At 39.7% G+C, this 15539-nt stretch overlaps 1 protein-coding gene across 1 annotated transcript; it reads right to left on the bottom strand.

The window, feature by feature from the left end:
- Positions 1-12634: 12634 nt before the first annotated feature.
- LOC110849500 lies at positions 12635-13935 on the bottom strand. Its single transcript, XM_022096910.2, has 3 exons — positions 13851-13935; positions 13370-13585; positions 12635-13092 (listed from the first exon to the last, which is right to left on the bottom strand). The coding sequence occupies exons 1-3, from the start codon at positions 13933-13935 to the stop codon at positions 12812-12814; spliced, it is 582 nt and encodes a 193-aa protein (XP_021952602.2). The 3' UTR covers positions 12635-12811.
- Between the last annotated feature and the right edge of the window lie 1604 nt (positions 13936-15539).

A 15539-nucleotide genomic window follows, 5' to 3' on the forward strand; every position in this document is an offset into this window, starting at 1 on the left:
TTGTCGAAAATACGATAAAGATTACGTAAAAAAGTTAATATGTTAATGATTACAGAAGATTAAACCAACCTGATTTAGATATTTGCAATGGTTGCAAATATGATTTTGCAATTTTATGTATTCTTGCTGCCCAAGCTTTCTACTTGCAGGCCCGACGGCAGACTTATGAGTGTTTGTACAACATATTTTCCAATTTATATAATATACCCGAATTGTACATTACGAAATTCTATGTTCAAGTGATTGGTATGCCTTCATGACGTCGAATTAACTGTTCATAAGGCTTCATCATCCCGAAATAAGTAGTACTTGTTATGGGTATTAAGATAAGCTCCACAGCTTGATAAGGTTAACACCTCTATACTCTGATACATGTCTAGTACATATATTGAGACTTTGGTCAAGGCTGGATTACAACCTTGAGATTATGATTAGTGATTAATTAAGCCTTATGCTTTAATGTGAATCGTTTAATCCCTAATTTTAGAATTTTAATCACTACTCCAACTTTCACTCAATCAATTTTAATCCACAAGCGGTGACTAAAATGGGATTAAGTTTTGATTGAGTCAAGTGTTGATCCCGTTCTTGTTGTGGTAGAGAAAATTGCAAATTGAAGAATTTGTAAATTTGAAGAATTTGAAGAATTTGCAAGAAAATTGGGTTAAACTGCACAAATTGGATACCCCCATAGCTGATTATCCCCAAGGTTATTTCATTGGCAGTGGAGATAGGCAAGGACACGAAGCCAACGCATAGGCCTTAAAATTAAGATTAAGCTTAATTTAAAGATTTTAGTTATACTTTATTCGCTCCCCATTTACCCAATAAATTTATGAATTTGTGTACAAATGGACTTGTGCATTGGTTCCAAAAAGTAATAAATCGAGTCCGACAACATTTCAAGCTATGAATGAATATATGTATATAAATATTTTTTGGCATGAGTAGTAATTGGCGCCAGGATTCAAAAGAAGCCTTCACCACCGCCGCCAAAGTAGCCTCGTACGAAAAAACTGACACCGAGCAGGGCGACGACGCCGCGTTTCGACGAGTCATTCATATTTCCTGCCTTGCTGGCACCAAACACCACGCCATTACACAAATTCCTGTTGCATTTGCAGTCTAACGCCCCCTCTGGGCAGGTATTCATGGGTGCGAATTTGGGACCCATCTCGACTGGATAGTTAAAGGAACATTCTCTGCAATGAGTCTTGCTGGTGACACAAATTGAATCTGGAACAAGGATGAAACAGCCGGATTAGAAGAAATTTCATAAATTAAGGTGGCATTGTATTTCCGGTTTTTGAATTGGAATTTTTGTGTCTCAACTTTCCCTTGTTTCATCTGCTCAAATAGCGATTTTGAAAGCTGTTCATCCCCCTGCATTTTATAAAAATGAAGATTTTATTGTGTCTTAAGATCGATAATTTTTAGCTTTGTAAAGTTAGGAGGTTGTAACCTTGATTTTTTCTTGTATGTTAAAACAGATAATAGGTGATTAGTAAACATTAAATATTTTCACATTGGAGAAAAAATCAAAAGTCTAACCTCTTAACTTTGAAAACGTAAAAATTATGGATTTTTGTTTGCAATAAAATCTTCATTTTGCACAAAAAACGCACGGATATGAACAGGTTTCCAATCGCCACTTGGTAGAAGGGAAAGTCGAGCCTCATAAATTCAAACTCAAAATGTTTGCTTGGTATCAAAAAATACATGTACTTGACATAAATAATGGACATTCGACCTGGGCCCTATCTTCTTTTTGAGTCGTGGAAGTGAAGTCCTTGCAAGGCATGGCTCTGTCCATTTTCTCTATGTAAACCTGGTCAGACCGTCGAATTTTATCCAGCTGGGTGTCGGCCGGCTTCTGGTACTGGTACTGTTTCCCTTCGCTACTTATCGAAGAATTTATTCTTCCGGTGCATATGTAGCACTTCAAGCCTATAGCGGAAAGTAAGAAAAAGATGCAAATTTTAATAGATAAGTACAGGTAATCTGCATGTCGGGTGGTTTAATTGGATCGGGTGCGATTAACCACTTGGAAGCAATAACGGCAAGAAAGTATGGTTTCTTGCAGGTAAATATTTTGACCTGCAAGAAATGCACGGTTCAAGAAACGACGCCCCAGCGGTATAAATACTTCATACGCCGCGTGGTTGGTTGGCGCATGTTTCTTGCACTTTCTCCCAGTTTCTTGCACCTCCCATTTCTTGCGTTTTTTGCTTTGCTATGCAAAAAATAAAGCAAATTCGCAAATAACAAAGCACTGAATTTTAATATCTGATGCACTCGCCTTCAGCGGAAGGGACGTGGTCCAAGGTCATCACGACCGCGATGGCGACAGCGATGAGGGACAGGTTTGATTTGGAGAATGGCATCTTCTGTGACGTTGTCATTCCAAAGGAGAAACAGGTCGTGGTTCGGAGAACAGAGGAAGAAGTGCAGTTGAGGAATTTGTTGGCACTTTTTCAAGAACTTTGTTTTCTATTGGTTTTATCCGGTTTTTGGCATCGTCGTTGACAGGGAAATTTTATATATGTAATATGGACCTTTGGTCAGACCTTTGGCCTGATCCGAGATGGATTTCCAAATTCAATTAGCGATTTCGGCCCACATGTGGGATCTTGCCGCAAAAAAACCTTCGCTCCGAATCCGTAACCCGAATTCGGTCAGAATGCGTGACCCGATTTCTGTCAAATGCAATTTGGAGCATTCCATGCGCTTTCGATATAAGCTTTCTGTCGGCGAGCCATATTTCTCCCTCGCTCCGAAGGATATTTTCCAAATTTAAAATAATTTTTTAAGTACACAAGTCGAAAGTTCACAAATCAATTCATGTATTTTATTGATAATGTCCTATTCATCATCTTCACTTCCACACTGGTACATATGAATTCATGAATGAATGTACATTTACCTACTTTGTATCAAGTTCTTAAATCGTTCCCATCTCTAGTAACTCGTTCATCCATTCGTTCCTCACATTTGGAAAGACTTTCGGTAATCGGCCAGCTTGATGATATCCATGCCAATTCCAGGTCGGCCAACCAATCTTCCCATCCCGGCCAGCTTGAAGAAATACTCCACCAATTTTACCATCCCACGTCGGAATTTCCAAGCATTGCAGAGTTTGACAAGTTTGTCCTTCTTCTTTTGGTAGCAGACTGTCAAACAGGTCGCTATACGTGTCCCAAAATTCGGCCGGACCCACGTAAAATTTTGGTTTCACGACGATACCCCGAATCGAGGGAAGGTGCCGTTCATACTCGATGCTGAGGTCATCCCCACCAAAACGAGGAGGAGGGAACGAGAGCCGGAATCGGGCCACGTGGTTGATTGTATGAAACTGATTTTCACCGATTTCGGAAGTACGGATGTCTCGAAAGAGGGCAAAATAAAAATCCAACTTTTTCAGTCTTGGGAGACACGGAAGATTGAGGACGATTGCTCCAAAGCGTTTCGTGGAGACTAAAAAACACAGTAATTCCAAGGATGGGGCGAATTTCTTGAGCAAATTCTCAAAGTCTGGAAGGTCTCGTACTTCCAGGGGTATGGTGAGCGTCAAATTCGTCACGGTTTGGGTGGTCAACTCAGCGAGAAAATTTAATGCAAGCGATGGCTCGCATGTTAACCGGATATCCTTCAAATTTTGATAAGACTCCGCATTGTTTTGTAACTCCTGGGCAAATCGTGACCCTAGAAAAGCACACCCGCGTGTAGAGATGGATTCGACGCGCTGGATCGCATCCGCCCAATTTTTCATCCAAGGGGCAGCCAATTCTAGATTATTGAGGACACGTGGAAATTCACGGGGAGTGAGGCTTAGTGAAAATTTCTTCAGAATTTTGAATATAATAGGATCATCCAAGTGATATTTAGTCTCGTTGCCATACTGGTCCAAGATTTTGATTTCGATGTCGAGTCGCAATTCTTCCAATGTGTCCTTCAATTGAGTAATGGGTTTGAGAAATAACCAGTAATCCCGGTTGGAATTAAGGAATGAATGCAACGATAAACTCTTGACGTGGTGTCCTCTACTGGGGTGAAGAAACCAATTCAAGTCTTGGATGTATTTTACGGTCCATTTCCTCTCATACCTGTTCAAAAAAAAAACTTTTTTTCATTCAAAGTTCAATCATCCCGATTTCTGACACATTCAAATTCAGTCATTTTCTTTCAAACTCATTTCATTTCACTTCATCTGACTTCATTTCTTACTTCGCCCCATGTATTAAGCACAGGATGAAAAATGAAATGAGTGAGAAATCCTTTCATTCACAGTCACTCATCTAAAATGACGGAATGCTTCAATCATTTTCATTCAAATCACAGGAAATTCATTTTCATTCAAATCACAGGAAATTCATTTTCATTCACTATCATAATCAGTCACATGAATGAAAGTGAACAGGTATGTTTCCTCTGGACGTCGTACCATTCGTATCCGGTTGGTAATTGGGGATACCAAATCTTCCAGTTTGGCCACGGTGAGACATTCCTCATTACATGAACGTATCGCAAAAACTGGTGGGATGGAGTGGTCATGTCGTCACGATGGAATCGAGTTTCGAAACCTATGGCGGATTTCATTCGCAGGATTGGAAACACTTGTTCGTCCCAGTGGGTACAAACAAGTCGAGCGTTTTTCAGGGTGCTGACGGGGAGATAGGATAGAATGTGGGAGAATACCTGGAAGAGTGGAGGGGAATTTTTAGTGTCAAATGCATAATATACACTACGGGACAAAAAGGAATAGATTGGATGCATGAACTGATTGTTTCTTCGAAATCTCCGAAACTGCGTGGCCGAATCGATTAATTTTTTTGCACATTATGCAGCATTTAATCCTCTAAAATTTCTGCATTTATCACAGATTTGAAACTAAGATGAATAACAAGAATTACATATTTCCGTCGTATGTATGAAACCGCTTGGACAAAATTGAGTAGATTTTTCAGTTTTTGATTTATTATTTAAAATAAAAAAATCAATTTCAAATATTTCGACATTTAATATCTAGTAGGGCCTCCTTTGGCTTCAAGCACGGCAGTGCATCGTCTGTTCATGGAGTCTACAAGATGTCCAGTGACTTCCGGAGATGTAGCATTCCACGCCTCGATTATCCGCTTTTGGAGTTCCGTTTTGTTGGGAATCGGCGTCTTTCGGATCTCCCTTTCAATGTGATCCCATAAGTGTTCAATTGGGTTGAGATCAGGACTCTGAGCGGGCCAATCCAATACAGTCATCTTGTTTTTTTTGAAGAACGCCCACGTCGATTTCGCAGTATGCTTAGGATCGTTATCTTGCTGGAAGATGTATCGTCGTCCTAAGGCAAGTTTTGCTGCCGAACTTTTGACATTCCCATTCAATATATCCTGGTAAATACGCTGGTTCATTGTAGTTTCAACAAACTCCATATTCCCCGGACCTGCAGAGCTGAAACAACCCCACACCATGACGCTGCCGCCCCCGTGCTTTACGGTTGGGTTTAAATTCTTCATTTTCAGGGCTTCATTTGTCTTCCTCCATACTCTAATCCTACCATCAGACCCAAAGACATTAAATTTGCTCTCGTCGGACCACAAAACTTTGTTCCAGAACGATTGATCCTTGTGGATGTGTTCCTTTGCGAAGTCCATCCGCTTCTTGATGTTCCTCTTGGAAATGAAGGGCTTCTTCTTTGCCCGAAAGTTTTTCAATCCATCTTCATTTAATATTCTCCGGATGGTTTTAGGACTTGCCTTCTTGCCAAGATCAATTTCAGCGGAATTTGCAATATCCACCGCCTGGCTCTAGGATTCACCTTAACGGTTTTGAGAATTGAGCGCTTCTCTCGGGTGTTGAAAATTGATTTTCGTCCTCGTCCAGGTGTATTGCAAATTGTTTTGGTTTTTCTGTAGCGGTCAATGATCCTCCAAACAGTTTTATAATTGAGTTTGAAAAAATCTGATATTTCCTTGGGAGTTTTGGACCCATTTTCATCTCCCTCCCATGCTTGGATAATGAGCGCCCTTTGCTGGATTGTGGTCTCGGTCCTGACCTTCGACATCCTAATTAATTGATGAATATTATGTAAATGACTTATCCAGACATGAAAATGTCGATTTTGAAACAAAAACATCTTACCTGGTCAAGTCCTGCTGGAATGTTTTAAAAATCTACTCAATTCTGTCCGTCTGAAATTTTACTTTTTTTAATTATGCGCATAATCAAAGCGCAGGTTTTAGACCCTTCGTATTTAAGTTGGCTGTTTAAGTAGCCTATTAAATTGTGCATAACATGCAAAAAGAATTAATCGATTCGGTCACGCAGTTTCGGAGATTTCGAAGACACAATCAGTTCATGCATCCAATCTATTCATTTTTGTCCCGTAGTGTAGACATTCCACAGTTTTAAATATGCGTTCCAATTAGTGATCTCAACGGTTCTCGGTTCACGGAACCGGAACCGGCCGGTTCTTTCTGTACAGAGAATCGAATCGGAATCGGAGCCGAACCGAACCGAACTTTTATTACCTGTTTGGTTCGGTTCCAGAACCGGACCGAACTGGGTGAACCGAACTTTTTAACTCAGTTTGCGGATTTGTTTATAAACTTGTACATAAGACAAACACTATTTCAGCAAAAATACGTCAAGTAGTATTGTTTTTAAGGCAGATATTCCATTTTATCATAACAATACTGGGCGGAACCGCTGGTTCGGATTGGTTCAGTTCCGGTTCCAGTTAAAAAAGTTCGGCTTGGTTCTCAGTTCCTTACCGGTTCGGTCTAAGAACCGGACCGTTGAGACTACTAGTACCAATTGATTCCGATCTGGTGCGAAATCTAAATCCAAGTTAGCCACATCCTCTGGCACCTTAATCGAAGTCTTATCGCGTCTGTCCCAATTACTAACGTACGTTCGCTGCTAAAATAAGCACAAACTAGTCATCAGATCACTCAATCATTGTATTATTTTACGGATAATATGTACCTTAAAAGTGAATATGGCAAGGCCCTGGTCAATCTTGTTACGGTGCTTAGTGAAGGCCAATTCATCCCCAAAGTTCAGCCGTGTCCTGACCTTGTCGTCAAGATTTAGTCCATTTTTTAAAACCAAGTTTCCCTAAAGATTCAAATTATTTAGTCAGTAATAAAATTAGGATCCGTTTGTATTGAGGAAAGTAATAAACCATTTTAATTTATTAAGTTTTCTCTCTTACCTCGACAGGTTTGACCCAGAAATGGTCAAACTCGCACGAAATTTCGACGAGCGATGTGGGAACGAAGTTCCAATTAGGATGTCCCCGCACACTTATAAAGATTAATTGGCCTTGTGCCTCCCACGAGGCGAACTTATCGCCAATGGTGTACTGTGTAACAATAACAAATTAATTTGCAACATGTGACATTCAATAGCATGAATTTATGCTCAAAAAATATTTATTCATTCAAAGTTCATTCATTCAAAGCCTTGAAAAAAAATTCACTCCTTATTCATAATTTGTCAAAAAAAATATTCATTAATTATTCAACATTTATTCATTATTCACAATTCCTTCATTATTCGTGTTATTCAAAATTCACAGGATTAGATGAATTTCTCAACTTTCCCTATGTATTAATCATTGAGTTAAAAATGAATGATGAAAAAAATATTCATTATTTATTCATCCACACGAATTGAATAGATGTTCACTCAATATTCATGTATTCAAAAATCAGAATAAAATATTCATTCAATATTCATTCAAAATGTTGAATATTGAATGAATAATTTACTCATTCATCATTAAATGAATGAATGTGAACATGTACGATAGCATGTAGCAAAAATAAATAATAATAAAACTTACCTTTTCACGCTCCCGATAAGGCAGGATAGCCGAGCGCAGATTACAATCCTGTGAATTTCCTTGCTTGAACTCAAGCACACCATCAACAGGTATGGATAATTCGTCCATTGGTTATTTCGGTCAGTGGAAACAATTTTGTGCAATCAAATTAAAAGTTTGAGAAATGTTCATCCAACGCGAGAACGAAAACAGAGTGATGTTTTGACTTATAGTGAAATAATGGGGCGACCGGAGTCTCATGGATTTGGTCACGTAGATGGTAAAAGAATAAAAATGAGAAATGATTCCCAAAAATACTTTGTTTTTTCTTGGATAAAGTAACTTCGCAACCTGCTAAAAATCTGCAACTCTTCAGAAACAACATTTAGTGCGAAACTTCAGAAAAAAATCAGAAAGTTTAGGAGCCGAAAGTTCGCGAAAAGTCTTCGAAATCTGTTCTTTTCGCTTGCAGTTGAGGTTTTCGCGAGCTGCGGCGCCCAAAACTTACTGAATTTTGCACATATGTAAGTAAGTGCCGCACTAAATATTGTTTCTAAAGAGTTGGTCTTACAAATCAACGTGGGCAAAAAATAATCTGGGCTTAACATGTTTTGCGTCCCCATTGTTAGTTAACTGAGCCTCTTAATTAAGATTAAGCTTAATTTAACGATTTTATTTATTTATACTTTATTCACTCCCTATTTACATAATAAATTTATCAATTTTGTACAATAAAAAGTTAATAAAACGTCTCCCACAAAACATTTCCAGACCGCAATATAAATATTTCTTTTGTGGCGGCATAATTATAACGAGTTGGCGGCAAGATTCAAAAGTCTCCACCGCCGCAAATTAAGTAGCCTCGGACGAAGAAACTGACGCCGAGCAGGGTGCCGACGACGACGCGTTTGACCGAATCATTCATCCTGTCGGCCTTGTTTACACCAAAGGACAAGCCGTTGCAAAAGTCACGGTTGCATTTGCACGCTTCCGCATCCTTGGGGCAAGTATTCATGGGTGCGAATTTTGGATCCGGCTTTACTGTTGACCCTGGCTGTACGAATACTTTGTTAGTCCTACATCCTCTCCCTTCAGTCTTGATGGTGGTACAATGTGCATCTAAAAACCACGGAAAGAGCAGGGTTAGAAGAGATTTCATAAATTAAGGTGGCATTGTATGCAGGTTTTGAATTTGAATTTTTAAATTAATTAAATTAATTTTAAAATTAAAAAAGAAACGGCGAGGATGATGTATAAATTTCTGTTCACGAAAATTTATTTTACCTGCCAGGTAACCTTTCAGATTTTTTTTCGACTAATAATACTGGATGAGCAGTAGACACAATATTCATATTCAAAACCTGCACACAATTGTTTGCTTGGTATCAAAAAATATGTGTACCTTCCCAAAAAAATGGACATCTAATCTGGGCCCTGTCTTCCTTTTGAGTCGTGGCGGTCAAGTCCTTGCAGGGCATGGCTTTGCCCACCTTCTCGCGATAAGCCTGCATTTCCAATTGTCCAGGTGATGGGTTGTCGTCGGACAGCTCGTCCTGTTTCCCTTCGCCGCTTGTAGAAGTATTTGTATCTCCGTGGCACAGATAGCACATCAAGTCACCTATGGATGGGGGGAGGTAATGACAAGATAGATCCCTAAAACGGGCGGCTTAGGTGAAGCGAAGGGAAGTGCGATTAAAATACTTGCAATATTTAGCAACGAATCATAGCAATACCACCACGTGAGCAGTGGTACTTGCATTTATGAATATTGTGGCCATTTCTTATCCGATTTTGATTATCTCAAGGTTAATTGAAAGCTAAAAATATTTAGAAACTTTTTTTCGGAGTACATTTTTGATTTAGGTCCTCAATTTTTTCGTATAAAGCAATGTCACTTTTTGGAGGGTGTTTTTTGAGAATATCTCAGGAATGGGTAGGCTCACAACCGACCAGAGTTGGAATCCAAAAGTAGACCATCGTAATTAACTCTCGGCACTTATTTCATAAAAATCGGTTAAGAAATGGTAAAGTAATGTGGTTTTGTCACTTTTGAACGTTGTAGTAACTGCATACTTAAGTGGTGTTTATGCTTCACGTCATCGTCACGTCCTCCTTCAAATCCGATTTTTTGATTGGCTGAACGAAATTATCACTACGACAATTAAAAATTTTAACCAATCAAAAAATCGGATTTGGAGGAGGACGTGACGGTGACGTGAAGCATAAACGCACCTTTAGGTGTTTTAGGCCTTTTATTAGGCCTTTTAAGATGGCCTTATAGATTTACCAAGATGTCTGTCTGTCCGTCCGTCTGTGCGTCCGTCTGTGCGCGCGATAACTCTCTTTAAACACATGCTATCGACTTGAAATTTTGCACACTTCATCTTCGGGTCAAAAGTAAGGATGAGTTCGGATGGGCCTGATCGGCCAAGTGGTTGGCCAGTGGGGGTCTTTTCCACCCAAATGTGTTGCCATTAACTACCAAGATGGTATTAATGCCATCTTAAAAGGCCCCGCAAAGTTGCTTGGAGTAGGTTTATTAATCATTAGATCACCATAGCTTCACCTAAGAAAAAGATGTAAATTTTAATAAATATGTACGAGCAGTGAATCTGCATGTTGGCCGGTTTAATTGTATCAGTGTTTCGGGTGGAATAAGTAACCCCTTGGAAGAAATAACTGCTGGAAAGTGTTTTTTTTAGGTATCTTGACCCACAAGAACTGGCATGGCGCAAGAAACTACGCCCCGCCGCTATAAATACTTCATACGGCGCGTGCGTAGCTAGATGACGCATATTTCCCGCACTTTCGTGCACCTCGCATTTCATTAAGCACTGAATTTTAATATCTGGACCATAAGACGTATATCTCTTTGATCTGGACAAACCTTCAGCGGAAGGGACGTGGTCCAAGGTCATCACGACGGCGATGGCGACAGCGACGAGGAGCAGGTTTGATTTGGAGGACGTCATCTTCTTCGACGTTCCCATTCCGGTTCGAAACAGCGTCGCGGTGGGTCGCGGAGTTAAAAAAAAGTGCATCCGTGAAATTTCTTGACGCTTTTCCACAACTTTTTTTTCTAAATGGTGAGTTGTTGTTGATTAGGATCCGGTTGTTGGCATTGTTGACAGGGAAATTTCGAGAATTGTCCAGATTTTATTTTACATATGTAGGCAGTCAATTTTTTCGAAAACAAGTATGGGGTTACCCATGTAGGGAGACTTGCCCACTTTCTCTGGGGGTTACCTTACCGTGTTCCGCGTGGAAAAAGTATGCCTTTAATTGACATCGGAATCTCTGCGATGGATTTCCAATTTTGTGCCAAGATGTACTTCGAATGGTGATGATAACTTGTTTCTTTTTTAAACTATTTATTAATATTTTCTAAATAAGTGCGTATATGTATATTAATGTATCACATTTGTTGCGATTAAGTATAAAAAATTGGTGCAAATAATTTTCATTGGAAATTTAAGCGTCACTTTGAGCAAGTGTGACCCCCATGAATATAAGCGCCACAGGATGAACATTGCGTGGCAGGACCGCTGTCATCATCCGACCCCCAGCTTGGCCACTTCCACGTCCACCAGGTCGAAATTCGGGACGAGGATCCGGTGGTCACTCCGTGATTAATAAATGCCATCGTCAAGTTTTGTGGTGATCGGTGCTTAGCTAATTGTCAAAAATAAGACAAAGATTACGTCACAGAATCTATATTCTGTGAGATTACGTAAAAAGTTATGTATGTAAATGATCGCGAAAAATTAAACCAACCTGATTTAGATTTTTGCAATGGTTGCAAATCTGATGTTGATCAGGTTTTCTATGTACTTGTCTCCGGGTCGGACTTGGAGCTTGTGAATCTTGGCCGATCATAGTTTCCTTTTTATAGTGTGCAAATTTCGACATTATGCAATTTTTGGTCATGATTTTAGTTTATGAACTTCATGAATTCGTGAACAAAGTGAAACTATGTATTGTTTTGATTGAGATGCATTCATGACCTCGAGTGAGTCAGGGTATCATTCATCCCAAAATCGTGGAGTTTAGTAGCATTCGTATTATTTATGCACACTGCGGGATAAGCTTGATAAGCATACCTATGTACATGTGTCTGTCTGTCGTCCTCTTTCCGTTCCTCCATCATGATCATGATACACATTGCATCAGCTTCATGAAATAAATTCAGATTCATTGCCAGTTCCAGTGCCTCCAATGAAAAGCGCAATGCTGAATCATTCATGTAAAAATTCAGAGGTCAGAGATCACCAGTGATGAGACTACAAGACGAATTGGAAACTCGTTCCGTAACCTGAATGTATTTCAAGTAGTCGGCGCCACAAATTGGTTACCACTGTCGATAAATCTGAATTCCTATTCCTTCCATATTATGACGCCACGTCGTGCCGCCGACACAGCCGCAAAATTGGGCGGCGTCATCTTCTGATATCGTCGCGCATACCTGTTCACTTTCATTCATGTGACTGATTATCCAAGAGAATGATGGTGAATGAAAATGAATTTCCTGTGATTTGAATGAAAATGAGTGAAAGATTCAATCACTTCAGATGAATGACTGTGAATGAAAGGATTTTTTACTCCTTTATGCTTCATACATTGGGCGAAGTAAGAAATGAAGTCCGATGATGTGAAATGAAATGAATTTGAAAGAAAATGACTGAGTGTGAATAAAAATCTTCAGTCAGAAATCGGGATGACGGAACTTTGAATGAAAAAAGATTTTTTGAACAGGTATGGTCACGCGTCGTGTCCAGTTCACCTAAGCGGTTAGTTATACTTTATTCGCTCCCCATTTACCCAACAACTTTATGAATTTGTGTACAATACAAATTTTGCATTGGTTCTAAACAGTGATAAATCGTCTCCTACAACATTTCGAGGTACGAATATTCATAAATACTTTTTTTTTGTTTGTCGGCATCATCATGAGTTGGGTATGGGTTGGAATCTTGTGGTTATTTGGCCCCCGATTCAAAAGAAGCCTCCACCGCTCCCAAAGTAGTTTCCTCCGACGAAGAAACTGATGCCGATCAGGGAGACGACGCCGCGTTTCGACGAATCATTCATGTCGTCCGCCTTGCTGCTGGCACCGAACACCACGCCGTTGCACAAATTCCTGTTGCATTTGCACCCTTTCGCGTCCGGAGGGCAAGTATTTATGGGCGCGAATACAGTATCCGGCTGGTCTGGTGGTTCTGGAAAGTCAACGGAACATCCTCTTCCTTGGGTTTTGTGGGTCATACAAATTTGATCTAGAACACGGAAACAGCCGGATTAGAAGAGATTTCATAAATTAAGGTGGCATTGTATGCGGTTTTTGAACTTGAATTTTTATGTCTCAACTTTCCCCACCTATAAATTATCGATTGTAAATGCAATAAAATCTTCATTTTGCAAAAAAAAACGCACGAATATGATCAGCTTTCAAAATCGCAAATTTGAGGGAAAGTTGAGACAGATTTTAAATTCAAAACCCGCATACGATGCCACCTTAATACTTGCTTGGTATTAAAAAAAATAGATACATACTTGGCCAAAAGGATAGACATTCTATCTGGGCCCTGTCTTCTTTTTGGGTCGTGGCGGTGAAGTCCTTGCAGGGCATGGCTCTGTCCATTTTCTCTTTGTAAGCCTGTTCAGCCCGTCGAATGTTCTTCAGTTCTTCGTCGGACGGCTGCTGGTACTGTTTCCCTCCGTTACTTATCGAAGTATTTAAACTTCCGGTGCATATGTAGCACTTCAAGCCTAGAGCGGAAAATAAGGAACAGATGCAAATTTTAATAGATAAGTACGAGTAGAATAACGGGAAGAAGTTGTTTCTTGCAGGTATTTTGACCTGCAAGAAATGCACGGCGCAAGAAATTACGCCCCGCCGATGTACTTCATGCGGCGCGTGACTATGGCGCACATTTCTCGCATCCTCCCATTTCTTGCGTGGCTTGCCTTGCAGTGCAAGGAATTAGCAAACCCACAAGTAACAAAACACTGAATTTTAATATCTGCACTAAACCTTCAGCGGCAGGGACGTGGTCCAAGGTCATCACGACGGCGATAGCGACAGTAACGAGGAGCAGGTTTGAGTTTGAGAACGTCATCTTCTTCGACGTTCCCATTCCGGGGAGAAATAGCGTCGCGGTGGTTTGAAACAGCAGAGAAAAAACGAAGTGCAGTCGATTAGAGGGAGAATTATTTTGGCACTTTTCTCACCCAACTTTTTTTTCTAAATTGCAATTTGTTGTTGAATCGTCAGCTTGTTGACAAGGAAATTTTGCCATAAATTTCACGATTTGACAGATTTGACACGGTCAAGCCATTCTTTTTGAAAACGAGTGTGGACTTACCGGTTTACATGCTCGGCGTGAAAAAGTAAGCCTCAAAATGACATTGGAATCTTTACCCAGAGATTTCCAAATTTTGTTCCAAATTTCACATCGAATGATTAATTATTATTATTTATTTAAATTTTCTAAATAAATACATACATATGTATGAATGTATCACATTTGTTGCGATTAAGTATAAAAAATTGGTGGACAAAATTTGCATTTGAAATTTCGAAGCTACTTTGAGCAGGTGTGACTCCCATGAACATAAGCGCCACAGGTGGAGCATTGCGTGGCAGGACTGCTGTCATCATCGGACCCCCAACTTGGCCACGTCCACGTCCCCCAGGTCGAAATTCGGGACGAGGATCCGGTCGTCACTCCGTGATGAATAAACGCCATCGTCAAGTTTTGTGGTGATCGGTGCTCAGCTAATTGTCAAAAATAAGACAAAGATTACGTAAAAAGTTATGTAGTAAATGATTACGAAAAATTAAACCAACCTGATCTAGATTTTTTGCAATTGTTGCAAATCTGATTTTGCAATTTTATATATGTTTGTTGGTCAACTTTTCTATGTACTTGTCTCCGGGTCGGACGGGAAGCTTGTGAATCTTGGCCGTTCACAGCTTCCATTTTTATAGTGCGCAAATTTCGACATCTTCACATCTGCAGATTTTGGTCATGATTTGGTGTTTATGAAGTTCATGAATTTCTGAACAAAGTGGGTTGAAATGCGTTCATGACGCCGAGTGAGTCAGGTTATCATTCATCCCAAAATCGTGGAGTTTGTATGCAGATTATGTATTCATGCGGGATAAGCTGATAAGATATACCTATATAGCTAAGTACGTTCTGCTGAAATGATAACTACTTATCACCAATTGCTTGTTGATTTGATCATGATGATCATGACAATTCATGACAATTATTTCATAACAATACATTTGTTCTAAATCATGATTTTTATTAGCAAGAAGTCATCACTTTCTTTGAAATATGTACGTGAAATTAATTGAAATGATGTTTCTGAGTCCCATTCCTCTCGATTTTTTCATATTCTGGTCAGTCTGCATTAGAAATATTCCGGAAGGTCACGGACAATGGTTGTCTCCCAGCGTATGCTTTACGATTTTGAGCAAATTAATCTCGATCAATGGTAAATTTAGTTAGAATTAAATTTGCAAGAGACACGATCTCCCAATTGGCACGTTTGGCCGAGATATTTGCATCCGAATAGGAGAAAACGCGCAGTTTTTAAAAGTGTAAAATGTTTAAGCTTTAGGACGCGTTTTCTCCTGTTTGGATGCAAATATCTCTGCCAAACGTGCCCATTGGAAGATCGTGTCTTTCGCAAATTTCATCCTAATTAAATT

Source organism: Folsomia candida, unplaced genomic scaffold (assembly GCF_002217175.1).
Source record: "Folsomia candida strain VU population unplaced genomic scaffold, ASM221717v1 Fcan01_Sc004, whole genome shotgun sequence".
NCBI classification, from domain to species: domain Eukaryota; kingdom Metazoa; phylum Arthropoda; class Collembola; order Entomobryomorpha; family Isotomidae; genus Folsomia; species Folsomia candida.